Raw genomic sequence first — 25,053 nt, forward strand, 5'->3', positions numbered from 1 at the left:
TGTTTGCCCTGAGGCACAGGCGATGGTATCCTTTGTGGCTTTACTTTGGAGTGGCTGGGAGACTTGTTGCCATGGCTGGGAAACTTGTTTCTGCAGTGGTGGAGGGTGCAGGGGGGGGGGGGGGGGGGTGAGCATGTGGTGAGCACTGACAGCACAGCATATGTACCCTCACTGGTGACCCTGGTTCTTGAATTTTCCCACACAATGCATTCCTCCATGCTGCACAGTGTCTGCATGAGCACGAAGAATGCAATCCTTGTCTTCCCCTCTCCTCATCTGTCCAGCCACACTTATTACTGGGATGCAGCGTGGTCCCACACAGCAAACTTTTGGAACCTCATCCACAGCAGAAAGCATTCCCTCTCATCACAGCTATACAAATAATCCTTCTAACCCACAATCACGGTCAGCCAGCTTCAATCAGTTCCTCACACAGTTTGCCAAACTCATGAGTGCTGCTGTACCCCTCGCATAGCCCCCGGTGTCGGCCAGTCAACTGAGCAAAACTTCCACCCACCTTCCCGCATTCGATGCCAGTGACCCACCTCTATGGTTCATCAGAAATAGAGAATACACACACACAGGCAAATGCAGCTCACTCACACATGACCACAGTCTTTGGCTGCTGAGGCCAGACTGCCAGTCTAGTCTCAGCAGCCAGAGACAGTGGTCTTGTGTGTGAGAGTTGCATTTGTGTGTGTGTGTGTGTGTGTGTGTGTGTGTGTGTGTGTGTGTGTGAGGGAGAGAGAGAGAGAGAGAGAGAGAGAGAGAGAGAGAGAGAGATGAAGTCCCTGTTGGCTGGAATGTTATGAAACCTTACTTTTTGACAGTATCTTTGTTGTGCCTATCTGCGATTCAACATCTCCACTATATGGTGAGTATCAACTATCCTTTCCAAAATATTACCCTACTTTTAGTTCGTTAATGTCAATAGGCATTGTTCCATTAAAAAAAAGTATGTTTGCATAAAAAACACTTTCTAAGTATTGTTTCAATCTGATGATTGGCAAACAATATGAGCCTCTGACAACCAACCCATTCTGTGAAAACTGCACATCAATTGCACTTTCCACTACTGCAATATTTGCTGTGGAAGTTTTAGGTGATTTACCATGTATATTAATAAAACTAGATAAGATAAATAAATAAAAACATATTGATGTTGGGAGTGGCACAAGAACAAGTACGGTAGTTCCACCTTTCTGTTACAAGAGGAATGATCTCCATATTGCATGCATACCTTTAACTACAGTTCAGTCAGCAGTATCTCTGATTTTGTTGGCTTATTTTGCATATTTTCAATTCTTGATGTCATATGGAATTATCTTCTGGGAAGACAGCAAACTAAAAATAAATGAAGCATCTTTTTAGCTGAACTGAGCTGTAAGAATATTGCATAGAGTAGAGAAACTGACATTCTTGGAATTCTTACACTTACTTTTTTCACTTCTTAATGGGTTTTGCTATTGTTAATGAACCATGTTTCAACTGAACTGCAATTTGCACAATCCAAGACATCAAAATAGTTTTCTTTTAGACATTGACTCCTTGTCTGAGGTACAGAGGAGACTATGTTCCTGCAGGTGAACAATGCTTTCTTGAACCAAGTAGCCTTATTGTTATCAAGTAATAGCACGGAGTTGAGAATAAAATTCCTGACACTCTGTGTCTGGAGTTCAATAATGTATGTAAGTGAAACATGACGCACAGAAAATACAGAGAAGGAAATGTAGTTGTCATGGTCTTCTGCCAAACACTGATTTGATGCAGCTCTCTACACTAGTCTATCTAATGCAGGTGCCTTCATCTCTGCGTAACTACTGCAAACTACATCCATTTGAATCTGCTTACTGTACTGAAGCCTTGGTCTCCCTCTACAATTTTTATCCTCTCTCCACAAAGATATATGGGTTTAGCATGGTAGGGTTGCCGATTCCAATGATGCACGCTACACCACATGTAATAAACACTATTTTTATTTCTCGTAAGCACACATATACAGTTGTTTACATTCTGAATTCTCGGTACACGTCCGTACACTTTCACACGCGACCACAGACTGGGGCAAAGAGCTTGCCAAAAACAAAGATATTACCCGCGACTTGGTCAATAGTTGCCACATTAGCCCCCCCCCCTAGAGTGTGGAGCACAAACATAAATATTGGGGCATACATGTAAAGGGAACACCCAGGGGGGAGGGAGAGGGTGTTTAATCAGAAACCATACCTTACATTACATTACATTAGTAATTGAAGTCTTCGAGCCAGCGAGGGGGGCGGATGGTCCTGCCTGACCGGGTGAATCCTCGTACAGCAGTTGAGGGATCTGGGGAGGGGATGGTGGGTTGTGAGGGGCCAGGATAGCGGATCTGAATGCCAGTGGCGGTACGTAGGACTTTGACCGTTGATGGGTCAGTACCAACAGGCAAGGGGACAGACTGGAGGAGATGAATGTGAGTTAAGTTGTCACTGGGGAAGGTGGCTTGTTCGTAGAAGATGTACACATTACCCGGCTGCATAACAAAAAACACATTAGAGCTGCAAATAAGATCTGTGTTGACATTCACTACCGCTTCCTTATACGGGTTGACAGAATCTCCACACGAGTCGTCATCGGTGACATCACACGCTCTGAGGCTGGTCCCTGATACATCACTGAATCCTAACAGGGGAGAGGCGAGGGGCTGCCTGCACCTGTAGCACTGTCACACGACTGGGAGTGGGGAACGTCACACGTGTGGGAATGGGCGTCGCTCATCCATGGACTGTCGGTAGATGCCTCATGCGAGGTGGGTGCAGCAGGGGATGGGGTCTGACTGGGTGGGGTATCGGGCAGTTCTCCCAGAGTCCATGCAGGTTTGAGGCGGCAGACGGATACCGTTTGAGGCGTGCTGTTAATGAGCACTTCGAACGTGTTGGTACGCCGTGATATGACTCTGTGCGGGCCCGTATATGGAGGTCTGAGTGCCGGTCGGATGGTGTCATCACGCACCATGACATGAGTGCACGACGCCAAGTCCTTATGCAGAAATACGGGAGGGGGCGTGTGTGGTCGAGGAGGCGGCACGCGGATGTTAGCGATTAGCTCCTTGACCTGCCCGACGAATGTCGAGTCGCAGATTTGATCTGGAGGAAGGGAAGGCTCGACTAACTCTGCTGGGAGTGTGAGGGGTTCTCCATACAGTACCTCTGCCAGGGATGCGCCAAGGTCCTCTTTGTACGCGGCCCGAACGCCTAACATTACCCATGGTAAAGCATCGGCCCACTCACCTCCGTGGCACATCAGGGAAGCTTTAAGCGTTCGGTGCCAGCGTTCCACAAGCCCATTGCTCTGGGGGTGGTATGCTGTAGTCCTAAATCGTTTCACCCCACACAGTTCACAAAGCTGTCGGAAGAGGGCAGACTCGAACTGGCGGCCCTGGTCGGTGGTGACAGAGACTGGGCAGCCGAAGCGCGAGATCCACATTAACAGCAGGGCTCGGGCCACTGCATCGGCTGTGATAGTAGTGAGAGGAATTACCTCTACCCAGCGGGTAAACCTGTCAATTGCGGATAGTATGTAACGGAAGGGGCCTGAGGGGGGTAAGGGCCCGACGATATCGATGTGTATGTGCTGGAATCTTCTTTTTGCCACATCGAACGTACCCATGGGGGGCTGTGCATGACGTCCTACTTTTGCGCGCTGACAAGCCACACATGCTCGTGCCCAACTGCGACACTGTTTTATCACCCCGGGCCAAACAAAACGTTCAGATACCAGACGGGCGGAGGCGCGAATGCCAGGGTGTGCCAAGTCGTGGATACTATTAAATATGTCCCGGCGGAGAGGTGCAGGAATCACCGGGCGTATGCGTCCTGTTGAAATGTCGCACCAGATGGATGATGAAAACCCAGGAAGTGTCCGTAACTCTAGTTTGAGTCCTGTTTTGATATCGAAACGCAATGCTGCGAGTTCAGTATCCTCTGTCTGCAATTTAGGGAGCTCACTGAGGTCCAGTTGTGAAGATAAAACCGACACCCGAGACAGAAAATCAGCGACGACATTGTCTGCGCCTCTGACGTAACGTATGTCATTCATAAACTGACATATAAGGTCCATATGCCTAAAACGTCTCGGGGATGAGTCCTTACCTGGGTTACGGAAAGCGTAAACCAATGGCTCGTGGTCGGTAAATACCACGAGATGGCGACCTTCGATATCGTCTTGGAAATATTTGATAGCAGCGTAAATAGCAAACAGTTCCCGGTCGAAGGTCGACCATTTACGTTGGGAAGCAGTCAGTTTGTGGGAGAAAAATCTGAGCGGCTGTACAACAGAACCCACGGATTGCTGAAGTACTGCCCCCACTGCTGTATCACTTGCGTCTGTAGTAAGCGAGATGGGAGCATCAGGAATGGGGTGAGCAAGCGTAACAGCTGTCTGTAAGGCTGACTTTAGATTATCAAATGCGCGACGCATATCTGGAGTCCACGTGACCGCCCGAGACCCTGATGTGTTTTTTCCTGCGAGGGCATCCGTCAGTGGGGCTTGTATGTCGGCGGCGTGGGGAATATGTTTACGGTAGTAATTTACCGTTCCAAGGAAGCGGCGCAGGCCCTGAAAATCTTTGGGCAAAGGCACCGTACTAATGGCCTCCACCCGTTCAGTTAGGGGGCGGATGCCGTCGCCAGAAACTCTGTGGCCCAGAAAAGTGACACTGGTGCGGCGGAGTTGTGACTTAATATTGTTCACTACGATACCGTTTGCTTTTAATAGTTGGAACACTGTATTTAAATGTTTTTCATGTTCCTCGAGGGAGGAAGAAAAAATTAACAAGTCGTCCAGGTACGCATATGCAAAGTCCAGTTTTCCAACCAGCGAGTCGATGAACCGTTGCCACGTATGTGCAGCATTTTTAAGGCCGAATGGCATAAACAAATACTCGAACAACCCGAACGGGGTGATGATAGCGGTCTTTTCAACGTCCTCAGGTGCCATTGGCAGTTGGTGGTACGCCTTATGTCAATCGACTACACTGAAAATTTGTGCCCCATGCAGCTGGGAAGCAAAGTCTTGAATATTTGGGACGGGATAATTATCTAAAATTGTTCTGGCGTTAAGCGCCCGATAGTCACCGCAGAGGCAGAAAGTGTCATCTTTCTTGGGTACCAAATGAATGGGTGACGACCAACAACTAGAAGAAGGGCGGATAGTCTTATTATCTAAAAGTTCCTGAACAATAGCTTTAGCGTGTTTAAGTTTTTCCAGATTTAAACGCCTAGCCTTTGCACGTACCGGTGGGCCTTCTGTGGTATTTATTCTGTGGACAGTACCGTTATTGATCACGAACACCGATGGGGATGCTGGACCAGCACCCGTTGCACTGTGACTAACCTGTAATGCACACGTGTGTGTGTCCAAGGCCGGCAGTTCAGCAGCAGTGGCGGTGATCCACTGGTAGTCCTTGTCGAAGAGCTCGGTGGGGTACCTGGTAGCGTCGCGGGTACAGCTTCCGTCCGGCAGTAGAAATGTCACGCGGTGTCGGCTGCAGGTGCGAGGAAGTGGTGCGGGGGTTGGGGGCGTGGCCGTGTGCGACAGCTGGGCGGTCTGCTTACGCGCGTCCGTGAGCTTGGCTTGCACGGCGGCGATGCGTAAGCGGAGGGCCCCATTGCTGTCCCGAAGTTCGTCGTTGTGTGATCTAAGAGAAAGCACTGCAACAGCAGTTTCCGCTAGCTCACACAGCAGAATGGCACTTCCGGATGAGAGGGGTAAGGTATCTGAACCGGTGGTACGGTCTCCCGAGTTAAAGGTTAGTGTACCTCGTTGTAGGTTGGGTGACAGTGCGTGGGCTAAGAGAAAATCTACCCCAAGCACGGGTTCATCCACATCCGCGATAACGAAAGTCCACTGTAAGGGCGTATTAATGTCCTACAGTTTAAGGCTTAAATTCGTTATTCCATGAGAGTGGATCAGGGAATTATTGGCGGCTCGAAGCGGGGGGCAAGGCTGAAGCTCGAATTTAATACCTGCGGATAAAGGTATCACACTAACCTCGGCCCCCGTGCCGACTACAAATGAAAGGCAAGACACTGCATCTTTCACGTGCAAGCGTCCTGGCGCGTGAGGAGAAGAAGTATTTAGTGATAGGCGTCTGTGCGGTGCAATGCGGCCCATAGCGCCTGAATTGGGTCGCGTTATTAGTTTGGGAACGCGCCTGGAGAACGACATTTCTTAGCCGCGTCGCCAAAGCGGGAGTGGAAATAACACCACGCGGGGCGGCGCGTGGCGTCGCCCGTCGCGCTGGTTGAGGTCGAAGCGGCAGCGGAGGGGGACTTGTTTGTAGTTCCCTCCGATGGCGACGCTGCAGTAGTGCTGGTAGGAGAGGAGTTACTGCGGCGGTTGCCAGGCGGCGTTGGCTCCGCGCGCATGTGTGGAGCGAGTCGTGCGCACTCTGTACTGCAGGATGGGAACTGCCGCGCAGGTGTGCGAACCCCTGAGGCCTGAGGGCACCCTGGGGGGGTATGCGGGGGGGGGGGGGGGGGGGCAGAATGTTGTAAACCTGGTCTGCGATCTTCAGTTTGGCATCTAGTGGGGCCGAAGTTACATGTAGAAGGTGAAGTTGAGCTTGCGGGGGAAGTTTCAGCAACCAGATGGTCCAAAGTGTAATGTCCGGCATGTGATGCGTGTCAATCATAGCGCGGAGATGACGCCAGAGTTGCGACGGGGGCCTGGATCCCAGCGATTCCTGACTGATGAGGCGGATAGCTTCCTCTGTCGATGTGGATAGTCGCTCAAGGATGGTGCGTCGGGCGAACGCATATTTGTCCGTAGCGGGGGGCGAAGCCACAATGTCGCAGATCAGATCCAGTTCGTCATGGAGGTGACACAGTAAGCATAGGAACTTCGAATTGTCGTCGGCGATGCCGTGTAGCTGCAGGACGTGGTCGACCAAGGCAAACCATGTGCGTGGGTGATCCTTGCGAAGGGGTGGTAGCTTCGGCCAACGGGTGGGAAAGTCTTGACATAAATGTTTATCAGAAACTGTCTCTCCCTGTCCATAGTTCTGCAACGTAATTGTCTCGGTTGCAGTAGCGGTGCACCAGCTTCCGCCACTGTCAGTGGCACGCGGCACGGTAGGCGCGGCTGGCTCGACCTTGGTCGAGAAATAAACGAATCGGGCGGTCGACGGAGTAACGCCGACGGGCGTAGAATGGACCGGCGTGGTAGAATCGACCGTAGTCGACCGATGTGCGGCGAACGACGCAATACAGTTTCCGGGCCCCTCCCCTACAGGTGCATTAAAATAGTTAAAATCACCTAATGTTTGTGGAACACACGCGGCAGGAACGGCGTGTGCCGTCGGAAACACTCGTAAAGCGGACGCTGGTGGTGTAGGGGGGGTTGGTGCAAAATCCGGAGTTCCGGCAGAAATATGAACTCTCCTGTCTTGAGCGTCCGGCTCGATTTGTACAGTCACTGATTCGGGTGGAAAATTCACACTTGCACTTGGGAAACCTGTAAACATAGTCACTGGGGTTTGAGCACATTGCGTCGGCTGTTGAGCACTCGGAACACGTGGCTGTGGAATTGTATAAACACTGTCCTGTTGAGTACAGCTAGTCGATGTGTTCGGAACTTGCGTAGAACTATTGCAGACGCCCGGTGGATAATTGTAAAACCATGCCGAAGCGTCCGTTGGAACACTTAGTTGGCACGTGTTCGGTGTAGCAGGCGGCAAGCGGTCCATTGTGTACTGCTTGATGGTATAAGATTTCGTTGTAGCACTCGCGAACAAAATTCGGGGTCACCAGTATGGGTTTAGCGTGGTAGGGTTGCCGATTCCAATGATGCACGCTACACCACATGTAATAAACACTATTTTTATTTCTCGTAAGCACACATATACAGTTGTTTACATTCTGAATTCTCGGTACACGTCCGTACACTTTCACGCGCGACCACAGACTGGGGCAAAGAGCTTGCCAAAAACAAAGATATTACCCGCGACTTGGTCGATAGTCGCCACAGATACATACACTTCCCTCCCTAAAAAAATTAATTATTGTTTGATGCCCTCAAATGTCCTATCAACCAATCTGTCCTTTTAGTCAAGTTGTGCCTTAAATTTCTTTTCACCTCAGTTCAATTCATTGCCTCTTCATTAACTATCCAACATAATCTTTGGCATTCTTCTTTTAGAAACATATTTCAAAAATTTCTATTGTCTTTTTGTCTGTACTGCTGATTGCATCCATTTCATTTCTTAATAAGGCTAAATTCCAGACAAATATATTAGAAAAAATTTCTTAACAGTTAAATTTATATTAGCTGTTAATATAGTTCTCTTTCTTATAAATGTTTTTCTTGTTAATGACTGTGTCCATTTAATATACTCTCTATTTCCATCATCAGTTATTTCATTTCCAAAATAGCAAGACTTCATAACTTTCAGTGTCTCTTTTCAGAATCTATTTCTTTCAGCATTGCCTGTGTAATTCAATTACATTCCATTACCCTTGTTTTACTTTTGTTGATAATACCTCTTTTGAAGACAGTGTTTTGAAAAAAGAGGTATTATGAACAACTGATCTTTTAAGTCCTTTGTTATCTGTGATAAAAGTATGATGTCACTGGCAAACTTTAAAGTTCTTATTTCTTCTGCCTGAACTTTAATTTCATTCATGATAATCTTTCATTCCCTGTATTTTATACTTGCTACCTTCAGAACTTCAAGTAGTGTATTCCAGTCCTCACTGTAGACAGCCACATATAAATCTACAAATGCTATAAATGTAGATTCACCTTTTTTCAGTCTGTTATCTAAATAAGTCAAAGGGTCAGTAACACCTTACATGTTCCAACTTTTCTCCAAAACTCAAACTGATTTTCCTATAACTTGGCTTCTACCATTCTTCTGTAAATAATTTGCATTAGTATTTTGCAATCATGACTTATTAAAGAGATGTTTCAGTAATATTGACACCTGTCAGGGCCTTCCTTCCTTCTTTAAGTCATTTTTTCCTGTTTTGCTTATCAGGTGGAAAACTATTGTCATAGTTGATTCTCCCAAAGTATCTTAATAATTCTGAGAGGGGTGTGTGTGTGTGTGTGTGTGTGTGTGTGTGTGTGTGTGTGTGTGTGTGTGTGTGTGTGTTTTGTTTTGACAGCTTCATTTGCTGCATTTTTATGCATATTTTGTCCTTTGGTCATTAAATTCAGGACCTCATGTGTTATATCGACCTTGTTGTTTTGGTTAGTTGTTCCTCTGTTGCCTAAACTATTCCATCTCTCAAAGCTACCCTTCCATTTTCTATTCCTATCCTTTTCCAGTCAGTCACTGCCTAATGCTCCCTTTCAAACTCTGAAAAACCTCAGGGTTTTTTTTCCAGTTATGCAAGTCCCATCTAATTAATTTAATTTTCTCCCTTTATGCAATTTCTTTAGTTTTTAATCCGCAGTTCATAACCAATAAATTATTGTCAGAATCCACATATGCTCTTGGATATATTTTCTAGTTAAAAATCTGATTTTGTCTAACCACTCATGAGCTATCCAAAACCTTTCGTTCTCTCCAGGTCTCATCCATATATACAACCTTTTTTCATGATTCTTGAACCAAGTGTTTATAATAATTAAATTGTTCTCTGTGTAAAATTCTACCAAGCAGCGTCTCATTTCATTCCTTTCCCTTAGTCTGTGCTCTTCAACTCATCACACTAAATAGTTTCTCTTTTGTCATTGTACATTTTTTCTCTCTATCATCTGTGGAGCTAGTAAGTATACAGTGATGAGCCAGAAATTATAGCCACTTGCTTAATAGCATGTTGGTCCACATTTGGGATGCAATGCAGCAAAAATTCTCCACATCGTAGGTGCAACAAGTCCTTGGTATTTATTTATTTAGTCCTTCTAATTCTACATGTATAATAATAATAATAATATTTATTCAACATCAATTAATCAAATACAATCCCTAGAAATAATACAGTTTCAGGACATCATACAGATTATTCTTCTGAATACATCAGTTTATAAATTACAAACTAAAGATTTGTTTGTATTAATAAATTTTACATTTTGATGCATTTTACATTTGTTAGTATACAATCACAATATTACAAATATTGTTGTTATCAACTTTATATTAGTTTTAGGTTACTTAAAACTATGGGCTTGACATACTTATGAAGCACTTTTCATACAGATATAATACTCATCTAGGGAATAAAAGGGTTTTTCAATTAGAATTCTTTTTAGCTGATCTTTTAATTTGTTAGTAGGAATGGTTGTAAGACTTTTTGGTAGTTCATTGGCTAGCTTCAGCCCATCATGAAGTGCATTTTTTTCATATAAAGCTGTTCTGTTGCTATTTACATGGTATCTGAACTTTTGCCTTGTATCATACTGGTGTAGGTCACAGTTGAAATTTGGATTTATTGTTTCCACAAGCAATATAACTTACAATATGTACACATCTATAATGGTAAGCGCACCTAATTTTGGGAACAGATTCCGACATGATTCTCGAGGTTTGGCACCACAAATAATTCTGATAACTTTTTTCTGTAGTATTAATAATGTGCTTAGGTTGGCTTGAGTTGTCGTACCCCATATTTCTACAGCATAGTTTAAATTTGATGAGAATAGGGCATGATAAGCAGTTTTTAGAACACACATGTCCTTACAGTATTTGCTAATCATATTTACAGCAAACACATTCTTCGACAGCTTACATGCTAAGGAATCGATATGCATGTCCCATTTGAGGCTGTCCTGGATTGTAATTCCCAAGCACTTTGTCCATTTTTCCATTTTTACAATGTCATTTCCTATGGATAATTTCATGTCAAATTCTATTTGTTTCCTTGTGTTAAATTCCATCATTGCAGTCTTTGAAGCACTTACATTTAGATGGCTTTCATTAAAATATTCGACTATTTCATTAGTTACACTGTTGCACAGCACTTCCAGACTCTCATAGTCTTTGTGTTTACACAGTATTGATGTGTCATCTGCATACAATATTTTTGTACAGTTAGGAGAACAATACTGTATATCATTAACATAAATCAAGAAAAGAAGGGGTCCCAAGTCAGAACCTTGAGGCACTCCATATTTTATATCAGTAATTTTAGATTTGTAAGACCCACTGTTTGTTTTAAACAAGACAAATTCTTTTCTATTGCTCCTATACGATTTTATTAGCTCATAGCCAGTTCCTCTGATATCCAGGTTCCACAGCTTGTCAAGTAATATGGCAATGTTGACACAATCAAAAGCTTTTTCTAGATCAAGGAACACTCCAGTTACATCCTCCTTGTTCTCTATGGCCGTTATTATTTTGTCTATTAACTGTGCTGCTACTACTGAAGTTGACTTGTTTTTCATAAAGCCATTCTGATTTTCAAATATTAAATTGTGTTGACTCAGGAATGTCATTAGTCTAGTATAAATAACTTTCTCAACTACCTTAGAAAATGCAGGTAAGATTGAGATGGGGCAGTAGTTTTCAATTTTAGATTTATCACCTTTCTTGTAAATCGGGGTTACTTGTGCTATCTTTAGACTATCTGGGAAACAACCTGATTCAATTACATCATTTACTGGTGTGGCCATGGCATCAGATATGTTGTCTATGGATCTTTTCAGTGTACTGATAGACAATCCATCATAGCCTGCTGATTTTGTATTTTTTAATGACATTACTATGTTTTTGACTTCCTTGCTATTGGTTGGGGCCAAGTATATGCTTTGTTTGATTGGAATGCCCTTATGTCGATGCTGAAGATTCTTAAAATGGTCATTGACAGATTTTCCAACAGAAGAAAAGTACTCACTAAAAACATTTGCAATCTGACGTTGGCATTTCATGATATGCCCTTTATGGTTTATCACAAAATCACTTGTTGATCTGTCCTTACAATCCCTAAAGCTATTTATTACTTTCCAAAAAGCTAAACCAGTGTTAGTAGAGTTTCTTAACATTGTGGCTACATATTTACTTTTAGTTACTAGCAGAATATCTTACTAGTAATCCTGATAGTTCTAAGCAATAATAAAAATCATTGGTGATTCTTTTTGTCACATATTGTTTCTCTTTCCTATTGACGTGAAGATTTTCAGCTTCTATCAATACCTGTATTGCATGATGGTCAGAAATGCTTCAGAACTGATGCACTTCATGTAAAGTGGGACATGTTAGTTATAATGTTGTCAATGCATGATTTTACACTATTGACCTCTCAAGTGGGCTCGTTTATCAGAAATGTTAAGTTAAATTGAGTTAGTATTAGCATTAGTTTTTTAGATATAGAGTCATTGGACAGCAAGTCAGTGTTTATATCTCTAGTTAGTATTATGTTAACCCAGCCATTTTTATTGCATTGTTTACTGTCAGTGTCAACAAGCAGGTCATTAAGAACATCAAAGAAACTATCTAGGCTACCAGATGGAGGTCTGTATAGGCCTGTAATAATTAAGTTCTCCTTCCCCTACTTATAATTAATTGCTGCTAGTTCTATTACACCCTCAATGCTGAAAGCACTTACATCTATTACACTATAATTACTACCACTGGGTGCAAAGATAGCTACCCACCACCACGTTTCTCTTTTCTACTGAAAGCAGAGCAAAAGATCATGGAGAGTGGCTTACATACACTAATTAGCTCATCTGTGTACCAGTGTTCACTTATAACTAAAACATCAGGGTTATAAATTGCTGTAATGGTATCCAACTCGTTGTGCTTATTGCCAAGACTTTAAAAGTTCTTCTGAATTAATTAGAAAGTGAGTTTGGAATGTTGAACACTTGATGGACGTGTCACCCTACCAGAATGGTTATTTTTAAGAGTACAAGGGTTCTGCTGTATGATATTAGGGCTAAGTTTCTCCTGATGGACTATACAGGGAGATTTAGAGCTACCAGGCTGTCCAGCAGGGTTTACAAGTTTCCCTGGCTTGTCAGCTGTAGCTCTTTGTGTGGCATGTCATGTTTGTGTGGGTTGTGCCATTCCATAGCAATGCACTTATTTACACTGCTTTGTGTGATGTTTTGTCTGATTCCATCAATAATTAATTTACTCACAATCTTTTTACCTCTCTTGTTCACGTGCATACCATGAGTTGTGTGCAGGTTTCTATCTAGGTTACTGATGTTTACCAAAGACACATTGCGAAATTTGTTACATATTGTTTTGAGCCTAACATTTGTTTTATGCACTTCCAAGTTCACAATAGATTGGTCCATTAGATCATGTCTCTGTGGAATGTTGACGACAATTACTTTAGTGCAAGTCAATTTACCGAGTGTTGCTTTCATGTGCCTGATAGCGTCATTTGCTTCATTTTTAGCCACATCATTTGTACCACCAATGATAACGACATAATCATTTACTGCGAATGATTCACTATCTTGCACACATGTCTTCACTACAACAGGAGGAGGTGCACCAGGTTGAATGTGGGCCACAGCTGTGAAGTCGTCTTGGATATTTGCGATGTTTTGAGCTATTTCGCGACCATGATTGTCTCCGTATATAAGAATCTGGCCCTTCTTGTACTTCTCACTTCTTCTGCTGCCGGTTTGGAACAGTTTCTTGCATACACTTTTGTGGATTACGCTGTCATTTCTTTCACGGATTTCACTGTCGTTACATTGAACATTTTGTTTATGTTCAATCACTGGGTTAGCATTAAAACATGAGTTTGGGACTTGGCGTTTTTTGAAATTATCACTGACAATTTTTTTACAGTTTGAACGGTTGTTTTTAGTTTGCACGGGTTTCAATGCTGCAACTTCCGCTATTGGTATTTCGTCAAGAATCTGATACCTGTTTTGAGTTATGATAGTCAGAAAGCATTCCTTGGTTTTTGATTTAGGCCTGCTATCATTCAACAGGTGCTGCCAATCAATTTTGTTCACCTTTTTATGTAGTAATGTAACCTCAGCTTTTAAACACTGAATTTCACTTATTAAATCTTCCACTAATGCTGAGAATTGGCATTTACAGTCACGCATCGAAAATGAAATGAATTGTATATAGAATATATACAAGGATATTGGACATGGTTAAGTCTTTACAACATAAAATAAATTTTGTATTGCATTCCTGAGGACTAGATATTTAAGTAATTTAGCAGAGAATCATGTATGCAACAAACATTAGAGACAACATGCAAAGTAGAATATTCATATTGCATATTTATTTTTGTCGTTTGGTTCCTAGGTACTTTATCACACTTTAAAAGCAATGATCAGTTAAATATGCCTTTAGTTCAGCCTTAATACTACTGAGTTTACTTACAAATTTAATATGATTAGGCAGGTTATTGTAAATTTTTATCCCAATTTGTAGAGTGCCTTTTTGGCACAATGATGTTCTCACATGTTTCAGATGAAGATCAGACTTTTGTATTGTATATCTTCATTTTTTAATAAGATATCTGGGTGTCTATCAATATATTGTTTTATGAAGACCGATGTTTCGTAGATTAAAAGAGGAAGAATTGACATTTTTTTAAAAATATGGATCTGCATGATTTCCTATTGTTTACCTCTTCAATAATTCTTAATATTCTCTTTTGCATCCTGAAAAGTTCAGATGAAGATCAGACTTTCGTATTGTATATCTTCATTTTTTAATAAGATATCTGGGTGTCTATCAATATATTGTTTTATGAAGACTGATGTTTCGTAGATAAAAAGAGGAAGAATTGATATTTTTTTTAAATATGGATCTGCATGATCTCCTATTGTTTACCTCTTCAATAATTCTTAATATTCTCTTTTGCATACCGAGTGAGGTGGCGCAGTGGTTAGACACTGGACTCGCATTCGGGAGGACGACAGTTCAATCCCGTGTCCGGCCATCCTGATTTAGGTTTTCCGTGATTTCCCTAAATCACTCCAGGCAAATGCCGGGATGGTTCCTCTGAAAGGGCACGGCCAACTTCCTTCCCCATCCTTCCCTAATCCAATGAGACCGATGACCATGCTGTCTGGTCTCCTTCCCCAAAACAACCAACCAATCTCTTTTGCAACCGGAAAAGTTTAGAACTTGTTATTGCACTGCCCCAGAAGATTATGCCATATTTAATTACAAAATGTACATAGGAGTAGTATCCATTTAACAGGCTGGCTTTGCTGCAACAGCTTTTTAAGATCCTTACCATGTAGCAGATTTTGCTTAGTTTTCTTTGCAGATATTCAATGAGAACCTCCCGTTTTGTGTTGTTCTGGAGCCAGAGTCGCAGAAATTTTGTGCTGTCAACACTTTCAAGAACTCTGTCTTAGTTCTGTGCCTTCCTTTTGGATTGCAGAAGTTTAGTGCTACTGTCTTTTCTTTATTTATAATTAGCTTGTTATATCTGAACCACTGTTCTATACTGTTCATTGTTTGGATATCAGAGTCTTTTAGTTCTTCTTCTATTTTCCCACTAATAAGGAAGCTTGTATCATCTGTAAACTGGAGGGTATTTTGGCAATACTTATTGTATATAAGATCATTGACATTCAGGAGAAACAGAATGGGTCCTGATACTGATCCTTGAGGGACCTCGTATTTCACATTTTCTTATCCTGAATAGTAGTAGTTGATTTTGTTATGGTCAGTATGTTGCACTTCATCTATCTGTTTGTGGCCACTAGGTGTGTCCTGAGCCACTCACTGGATATACCTCTAATTCCTAACTGGTCAAGCTTGTAGGGCATTATGGTCAATGATGTCAAAAGCTATGGATAAATCAAGACATATGCCTGTGACAAATTCACTCACATCCAGTTCAGCACAGATTTCATTAAGAAATTCAAATATTGCCCTCTCAGTTGAATAGCCTTTCCTGAAACCATGCTATGAGGGAGATTATATTTTATGTGTATTTAGGAAATCTTATATTTTATTAGTATTTAGGAAATCAGACAATCTTTTATAAAAAAAATTTCTAAAATTTTTGAAAATACAGGCAATAAGGTTTCTGGAGGTATGTGGCACCACATTTCTATGCAAATGCCACACAGTTCCCATAAATTACAGGAGGCTGGTTTGCGGGTGTTGAGTTGGCTGCCGATAATATCCCAAGTGTGTTCCATTAGGTTCAACTCAGGCAAGTATGGTGACCAAAGCATCTGCATGTCTTCATTATCATGCTCCTGAAACTGTTGTAATATGATTCTGGGCTTGTGACACAGACAGTAATCCTGCTGGCAGATGCTGTTGTCATTGTGGAAGATACTAAGCATGAAGAGATTCAGCTGGTCTGCAGTAATGTTCATGTCATGGTGCTTTCAATTATTATCACAGGTCCCAAAGAAGCTCTGGTGAATGTAGCCCGCACCAGAATATTTTCCCCACTGGCTTGCTTCCATGTCAGGGTGCATGTTTCAAAGCAGCCATTTGCCCGGATGATGCATATCTTGGCACAACCATCAACCTGGTGTAGCAAGAAATGTGGTTCATTTGAGCAGGACTCATATTTAATTTGTTCCACAGCCCAAACTTGATGAGTTCATGCCCACTGGAAACATAAGTGACAATGTCACTGGATCAACAAGGGAATACCTATTGATAGCTTTCTGCATATCCCCAAGTACAACAACGTTCACTGAACGATGTGCTCCAAATTATTTGTGCCTTCACCAGCAGTGCACTGTTATCAGCAGATCTGCCACAGATTTCTGCCTATCCTGTTTTACAGAATGAGCAATCCTCCAACCTCCATATTCTGTGAAGAGGATGGAGGCCCAGTACCTCAGGTTTGAGGTGTGGGCCAGCAGTTGCAGGAAATGTTGGGGAGCGAGTAACAGGTCGCCAGCATTGTGAAGCCTAGCGCAAGATTGGCTCAGGTGACTGACAGCATAGGGGAGTTATGTAGGAATTTTACAGAGGAGGATGAGGTAGTGATTGTGGGTGGAACAGGGAACAGTCTTGATAGGGGCAGGGAATATGATGTAGGTGGTGACCTGGTAAAGATAGCTACTCGAACTGGTGGCACTAATGTTCATTTCGTGCAACTGCTTCCGCGTCATGATCGGCCTCATCTTAATGTGGCTGTTAGGTGCATTAACATGGGGCTGGGGAGGGTGCTGATGGCACAGCACATGGGTCACATTGCAGTGGTGCCAGTGGGATCTATTAGTAGATCGGGTTGCACTAGGCATGGCCTGTACCTCAATAGGTATGGGAAGCGGAGGTGGCGAAAGCTTACAGGTTACAGTGTAGTGTTGCCAAAGCTTATAGGTTACAATGTAGTGGGTGGTGGTGAGATAACTCATGGAAAAATTCCTGTAATAGTTGGTGTTAGAGCTGCACCTTTCTTAGACTGAAGTATACCTCCTTAAAGGAAGTTCCTTTACGGGTTCACCTTCAGAGGACATCATGTTTCCAAGTAGAGAAGGAATTAGTATATTTCATCAAAATATTAGAGGTATTAGAGATAAAGTTAGTGAACTGCTTATAGATGTTGACTCTGAAATTATTGGTATGTCAGAGCACAACTTAAATACTTAAATAATTTGGCAATTCAGAGGCTTCCTTTACCAGGATACAGATTAGCCAGCTGTTTTTCTAGGAGTTCCATGCAGGGTGAAGGAGTGGCTATGTACATAAAAAACAGTATTCCGTTTGAGTCCATAGACATATCATGGCACTGCACTGAGCAGATATTTGAATGGAGTGCAGGGGCAGTTGAATTTAGTGAGACTAAACTTCTAATTGTTGTTGTTTATAGGTCCCCTAACTGTGACTTCAGAGAGGGTTCTTGATTCACCTTGTAGAAAGTACCAAAAATTACTTATATGTGGTGACTTCAATATAAATTTTGTATATGATGGAGCAAGAAAAAGGATGTTGGTAGATCTCCTAAATTCAGATGATCTGATACAGACTGTCTTTTTTGCACCTAGGATGCAGGGGAACAGTAACACAGCCATAGACAATATTTTTATTCATTATTCGTTACTACAGGGTGTTACAAAAAGGTACGGCCAAACTTTTAGGAAACATTCCTCACACACAAATAAAGAAAAGATGTTATCTGGACATGTGTCCGGAAACGCTTAATTTCCATGTTAGAGCTCATTTTAGTTTCGTCAATATGTACTGTACTTCCTCGATTCACCGTCAGTTGGCCCAATTGAAGGGAGGTAATGTTGACTTTCGTGCTTGTGTTGACATGCGACTCATTGCTCTACAGTACTAGCATCAAGCACATCAGTACGTAGAATCAACATTGTTAGTGTTCATCACGAACGTGGTTTTGCAGTCAGTGCAATGTTTACAAATGCGGAGTTGACAGATGCCCATTTCATGTATGGATTAGCACGGGACAATAGCCATGGCACGGTACATTTGTATCGAGACAGATTTCCAGAACGAAGGTGTCCCGACAGGAAGACGTTCGAAGCAATTGATCGGCGTCTTAGGGAGCACGGAACATTCCAGCCTATGACTCGTGACTGGGAAGACCTAGAACAACGAGGACACCTGCAATGGACGAGGCAATTCTTCGTGCAGTTGGCAATAACCCTAATGTCAGCGTCAGAGAAGTTGCTGCTGTACAAAGTAACGTTGACCACGTCACTGTATGGAGAGTGCTACGGTAGAACCAGTTGTTTCCGTACCATGTACAGCGTGTGCAGGCACTATCAGAAGCTGATTGGCCTCCACGGGTACACTTCTGCGAATGGTTCATCCAACAATGTGTCAATCCTCATTTCAGTGCAAATGTTCTCTTTACGGATGACGCTCCATTCCAACGTGATCAAATTGTAAATTTTCACAATCAACATGTGTGGGCTGACGAGAATCCGCACGCAATTGTGCAATCATGTCATCAACACAGATTTTGTGTGAATGTTTGGGCAAGCATTGTTGGTGATGTCTTGATTGGGCCCCATGTTCTTCCACCTATGCTCAATGGAGCACGTTATCATGATTTCATACGGGATACTCTACCTGTGCTGCTAGAACATGTGCCTTTACAAGTACGACACAACATGTGGTTCATGCATGATGGAGCCCCTGCACATTTCAGACGAAGTGTTCGTACGCTTCTCAACAACAGATTCGGTGACCGATGGATTGGTAGAGGTGGACCAATTCCATGGCCTCCACGCTCTCCTGACCTCAACCCTCTTGACTTTCATTTATTAGGTCATTTGAAAGCTCTTGTCTACGCAACCCCGGTACCAAATGTAGAGATTCTTCATGCTCGTATTGTGGACGGCTGTGACACAATACACCATTCTCCAGGGCTGCATCAGCGCATCAGGGATTCCATGCGACAGAGGGTGGATGCATGTATCCTCACTAATGGAGGACATTTTGAACATTTCCTGTAACAAAGTGTTTGAAGTCACGCTGGTACGTTCTGTTGCTGTGTGTTGCCATTCCATGGTTAATGTGATTTGAAGAGAAGTAATAAAATGAGCTCTAACATGGAAAGTAAGCGTTTCCGGACACATGTCCACTTAACATATTTTCTTTCTTTGTGTGTGAGGAATGTTTCCTGAAAGTTTGGCCGTACCTTTTTGTAACACCTTGTATATGGGCATTCTGTTAGTAAAAGGGTGAATGGCCTTTCAAACCATGATGCACAAATTTTAACACTAAAAGGCTTTTGTACTCAGACAAATGTCATACATAATTACAAACTATATAGGAAACCTAATCCAATGGCATTAGAGAGTTTTTTAACCTTGACATAGGAACAAGAGTGGCACGATGTTTATGGTGCTGATAACATAGGTGATAAATATAATGCTTTCCTTAACACATTTCTCATGCTCTTTGAGAGTTGCTTTCCATTAGAACATTCTAAATAGGATACTAGCAGTAATAGGCAGCCCAGGTGGATAACTAGTGGGATAAGAATATCATGTAGAACAAAGCGGGAATTATTCAAAATGTTAGAAGTAGTCACAATCAAGCTTCAGTAGCCCATTACAAACAGTATTGTAAGGTACTTAAAAATGTTATTAGGAAGGCAAAGAGTATGAGGTATACAAATAGAATAGCTAATACACAGCATAAAATTAAAACAATAGATTCAGATTCTTTCAGATTCTTTGTTGCCGTTGACCACATATAGCCAGTTGTGAAGAAAGTGCCTGGTCAGCAGGACAAGGTTGACGATCTAAAGTCAGTTCGTAGTAAAAATATTTCTCTTACTGATAAATCAGATACAGTTATAGTATGTAACAGTCATTTTCTGAGCATTTCTGGTGAATTAAATAAAAATTTTGTTTCTACAGGGAATCATATAACTTTCCTGGCAAATGCCTTTCCAAGATGGATGTCTGAAATACTCCTTGTGATAAACACGGGGGTGAGGATTGAGTCAATAATTATATAACTGAAGACTAAGGACTCTCATGGATATGATGGCGTGCCTAGCACAATATTAAAGTACTGTGCTGCACATGTTAGCCCTGCATTTAGCCATATTTGTAAATTTTCTTTTGTGAATGGTCAGTTTCCTGAATGATTAAAGTACTCAGTAGAAAAGCCACTTTACAAAAAGGGAGAAAGGGATAATATAGATAATTTTAGACCTATTTCTCTGCCATCAGTGTTTGCTAAAGCTATTGAAAAAACTGTGTACTTGATCATTTTATATCACACAATTTGCTATCAAATGTACAGTTCGACTTTAGAAGTCATTTAACAACTGAAAATGCTGTATTCTCTTTTCTCTGTGAGGTACTGGATGGGTTAAACAAAAGGTTTCAAACACTAGGCATATTTTTTTTTTATTTAAGTAAGATGTTTGATTGTGTTGATCACAAAATATTGCTCCAGAAGTTGACCATTACAGAATACGGGGAGAATCTCACAACTGGTTCACCTCTTACTTTAGCAACAGACAGCAAAAGGTCATTATTCACAGTATTGAGAGTGGCTGTGATGTGGGGTCTGAGTGGGATATGGTCAAGTGGGGGGTGCCCCAGGGATCAGTGTTGGGGACACTCCTGTTCCTTATTTATATAAATGATATGCCCTCTAGTATTACGAGTAACTCTAAAATATTTCTGTTTGCTGATGACACTAGCTTGGTAGTAAAGATGTTGTGTGCAACATTGGCTCTGTTTCAAATAGTGCAGTTTATGACCTAAGTTCATGGCTTGTAGAAAATTAACAAATGCTAAATGACAGTAAGATTCGGTTTTTACAGTTTCTAACACACAATTCAACAAAACCTGACGTTTTAATGTCACAGAATGGTCATATGATTAGTGAAACTTAGCAGTTCGAATTTCTAGGTGTTCAGATAGATAGTAAACTGTCGAGGAAAGCCCACGTTTGGGATTTTGTTCAAAGACTTAATGCTGCCATTTTTACTATTTGAACAGTATCTGAAGTGAGTGATCATCTGACATGAAAATTAGCCTCCTTATTTTCATTAGCTTATGTTGTATAGTATTTTATTTTGGGGTAACTCTTCCCATTCTAAAAGGATATTTTTGGCTCAGAAATGGGCGGTTCAGGCAATAAGTGGCATAAGTTCACGAACCTCTTGTCGATCCCTGTTCACAAGTCTGGGTATTTTGACATTGGTCTCTCAATATATATATTCTTTACTGTCATTTCTTGTTAACAATATTCCCAAGAATAAGCAGCTTTCACTCAGTTAATACTCGGCAGAAATCAAACCTGCATTTGGATCGGACTTCCTTAACTCTTGTGCTGAGAGGTGTGCAGTATACTGCTGCATCCATTTTCAATAAGCTACCACTCGAATTCAAAAATATTAGCAGTAATCCATGCACTTTCAAATCGAAACTGAAGAGTTTCCTCATGGGTGTCGAGGAATTCCTTGAAAAATTAAGCTGATTCTTGTTGTATTGTTGATTGCGTTTACTTAAACTTATGGATTGACTTTTTTGGGGTTCATAAACATTTTATTTTTATCTGTTATTACTTTTATGTAGTAATTTCATGTACTGACACATTTCATGACCTTAGAGATTTGCTCCTCAATTTGGTCCTATGGAACTTGACGTGTAAATAAAAATAAAAAAGGTTTCACCATACTTCAGCCAGTTTCCACAGATGCACAAGATGGTAGCACATGAACTACTGACCAGCTTTGCCATTTCCGAGATGCTCAGTACTAGGTGTCAGTCTATAACAATCTTCTTAGATCCAATTATCTCAGCCCTCAGACTTTAAGCTCATCACTGTCTTGTCACATACAGCCATGAAGGTCCACACAAAGTGCAATGGGGCAAGAGACAGTGACTGACATTGGGCATTGTGACTTTCCACTGTGTTCATAGGGTTTATAAGACTTGTTGACATTCAAGTGCCATTTGTCACAGTGCTATGATGACAAAGGAGAGCATTCTATGAAAGTTAGCAGTTGGAACATAATTTCTACTGGATAAACCTGGAATAAGCCAGAATAGTGCCAGCAGGAATAATTCCAAGCTACTAGTTACATAAGTTTTCTAGCAATTTGCCCAAGCCAATGTTATCAGATAATATGATATCTTTAAACAAACTGGTGAGAAGCTCCAAAAACAAAAATAATATGAGGAATAAGTAATGAATTCATTAAACATGTACTTGCAACCATGTGTGCAATTGTCACTGCAGACAATGCATTATCACACTTCACTGATTTCCCTTTAGCTACAAGTAAAACCAATCTTGCTTGTGGACACTTGCACTTGAGCAACAAGTTAACTTGATGCATGTGCTGACTACCTTTACATCTATTCTTTATCAATGTGTCTTACGTCAATGGATTTCCCTATGTGTGGCATGAGTCATTGTTAGAATGATTCCCATTCATTTCTGCACCTCTTATATACAGGGTGAGTCAAAAATGACTTAATCACATTGAAATGATATAGAAATTTATTGAGATAACTTACAGAATTGGTAGATGTGTCATTTTGTATAGCAAACCATCTCAAGTTTGATTCACTTAGGGTATCAGAACCCATTCCGCCAACAGGAGCACCAGAATAGTGCATACTTAAAATGGCTACTTTCACTGGTGTGGGGACATTCACTGCGTGTTTTGGTGTTGTATACCTGGATATGCTTGAAAACTTTTTAGTTCCACAGATCAATGAAGATGACAGAGATGGGATGGTTCATTACCAACACTTCCTCATGGAAGTTCAAGGCTTCCTTGATAATCGCTTCCCAGTTTGGTGGATTGTCCATGAAGGGCCAATTACATGGCCATGTCATTCCCACAACTTGGCACCATTGGATTTCTTTCTCTGGGGTTTCATTAAAGACTGTGTATGTTCCTCCCCTACCAAATAATTTAGCTGACCATAAAAATCGAAACTAAGCTGTCATTGCACAAGTTATGCCCTATTTGCTGCAACAAATGTGGGAATAAATTGATTAATATGGGATGTTGCCACATCACAAATGGTAGTCACATTGAATCAGAATTACACTTGACTCATTTATGTGGAATTTTAGGGGGTTTTTTGCTACAAAATGACGAATCTACTGATTCTGTAAGTTATCTCAATAAATTTTTATATCGTTCCAAAGTTGTTAAGTCCTTTTTGACTCACCCTGTCCTTTCCTTACCGTGTCAAACGCTCTCAACACCATCAGGTGGCACTCACTGTAATGAGAAGGAAATATAGCAAATTCAAAAAGGTATGATAGCAGGAAGTTAAAAATTCATTTTATAGATAAAGTGCAAGTTCGAGTCAGCAAAGGAGAAGCCTTTGAAAAATGATTACCAGAAGAAAAGAGCTTAACAAGGAAAGAATATTGGAATTGGTGCTGAAAGGGTGGTAGAAAGGAGAGTTGTAAGGGCAAGAGATTTGAAAATTCAAAATACTTTGTTAAGGATGTGTTCGTTGTAGAATATATGCAAATATGAATAGATTGGTACAAAGTAGGAAGAGGTAGACTATCACAGGAGATTAGATAAAAGCTAGTTAGCTAAAATTATAATAAAGAGCTTTATTTAAACTTAAGAGAATAAAATAGATACTTGTTACAGTAACATAATCTTAATGAGAAACTGAAACAAAATAAATCTTAGTTTTAGTCAGCAATAAAATCAGAAGAAAATGCTATTTTTTTCTACGAATCTGTTTTTTTACATGTTTTGTCTGCTTTTTTACTCGAATAAAGTCCTTGCTACACAAGTCTATACTTTTATTTTTTTGTTTTTTATTTCACAGTCAGTGATGATGAATGCATGCAAAGCTACCTTTCACTCCAGTGTGTGGCTGAAACAATCCTGTCCCTTGTTAATGCAAGATAATGCTGCAGCTGCGTGAGGATGTCAGAGCATCACAGAGAAATTGAAGCTCACTTCTTCAAAGAGGAATCCTGTGTTGAATTTATTCACTTAAACTGAAGTGATTTCAGTTAAGGACTATTACCAACAGCAGAAACTCGTGTATCAAAAATATTCTTTTGTGCAGCAATAAAAACTTTATTGTCAAATAAATAAACGAACTACCACTCTCCAAAATGTTCTGTTGATTCCTCATTACCTAGTCATTACTTTGAATCCAAATAACTTTACCTATTTTCAGTATTGTATATCAGACATACTAAAATACTTATTCAGTGTAATGTGGCATGCGTATAACAGTTTTGTCGATATTTCAATGACTATGATGGCTGGTTGTGAAAATTAGTATGATGTTTGTTTACTTATGGGCACTTATGTAGGACCTGCTGAGGTAGGTATAACAAATGCTGATTTAGTGTTATCATACCACAATGCTCTTGTTTTCAAAATTCGGTCAATGCCATTGAAAAAACTGTAAAAATCTCTGTAAATATCCTAAGCAAAGAGTCCAGAGTAAAAGTGCTGTCCCTTACAAATATCAATGATGCATATAATTCCTTCTCCTCAATCTCCCTGAGGTATTTCAAGAGGTGTTTTACAAAGAAGCTGTCATGAATCAGATTCTGTGATAATGCAAAGGCAAGTTCCTGGATCACATCTGGCTTTAAAAATTCTTCCAAAACTCTAAAAATACTAAATTCTAAAATGCAAACATGAACAAATGTAAAGTTTATAGAATATATTACGAGCTACAGGAAGGTAGATTGCAAAAGTAATACCTAAGCCAAAA

The 25,053-nt window shown here is 41.2% G+C and overlaps 1 protein-coding gene across 1 annotated transcript in view; it reads left to right on the plus strand.

The window, feature by feature from the left end:
- Nucleotides 1–24,424, plus strand: part of LOC124621818 — a 119,017-nt gene extending 94,593 nt beyond the window's left edge. The window contains exon 6 of the mRNA XM_047147260.1: nucleotides 24,145–24,424. Within this exon, the coding sequence (XP_047003216.1) occupies nucleotides 24,145–24,227 (83 nt within the window). The 3' untranslated portion in view covers nucleotides 24,228–24,424. The remainder of the gene's footprint in view (nucleotides 1–24,144) is intronic.
- Nucleotides 24,425–25,053: the final 629 nt, after the last annotated feature.

Source organism: Schistocerca americana, chromosome 1 (assembly GCF_021461395.2).
Source record: "Schistocerca americana isolate TAMUIC-IGC-003095 chromosome 1, iqSchAmer2.1, whole genome shotgun sequence".
Taxonomy (NCBI): Eukaryota; Metazoa; Arthropoda; class Insecta; order Orthoptera; family Acrididae; genus Schistocerca; species Schistocerca americana.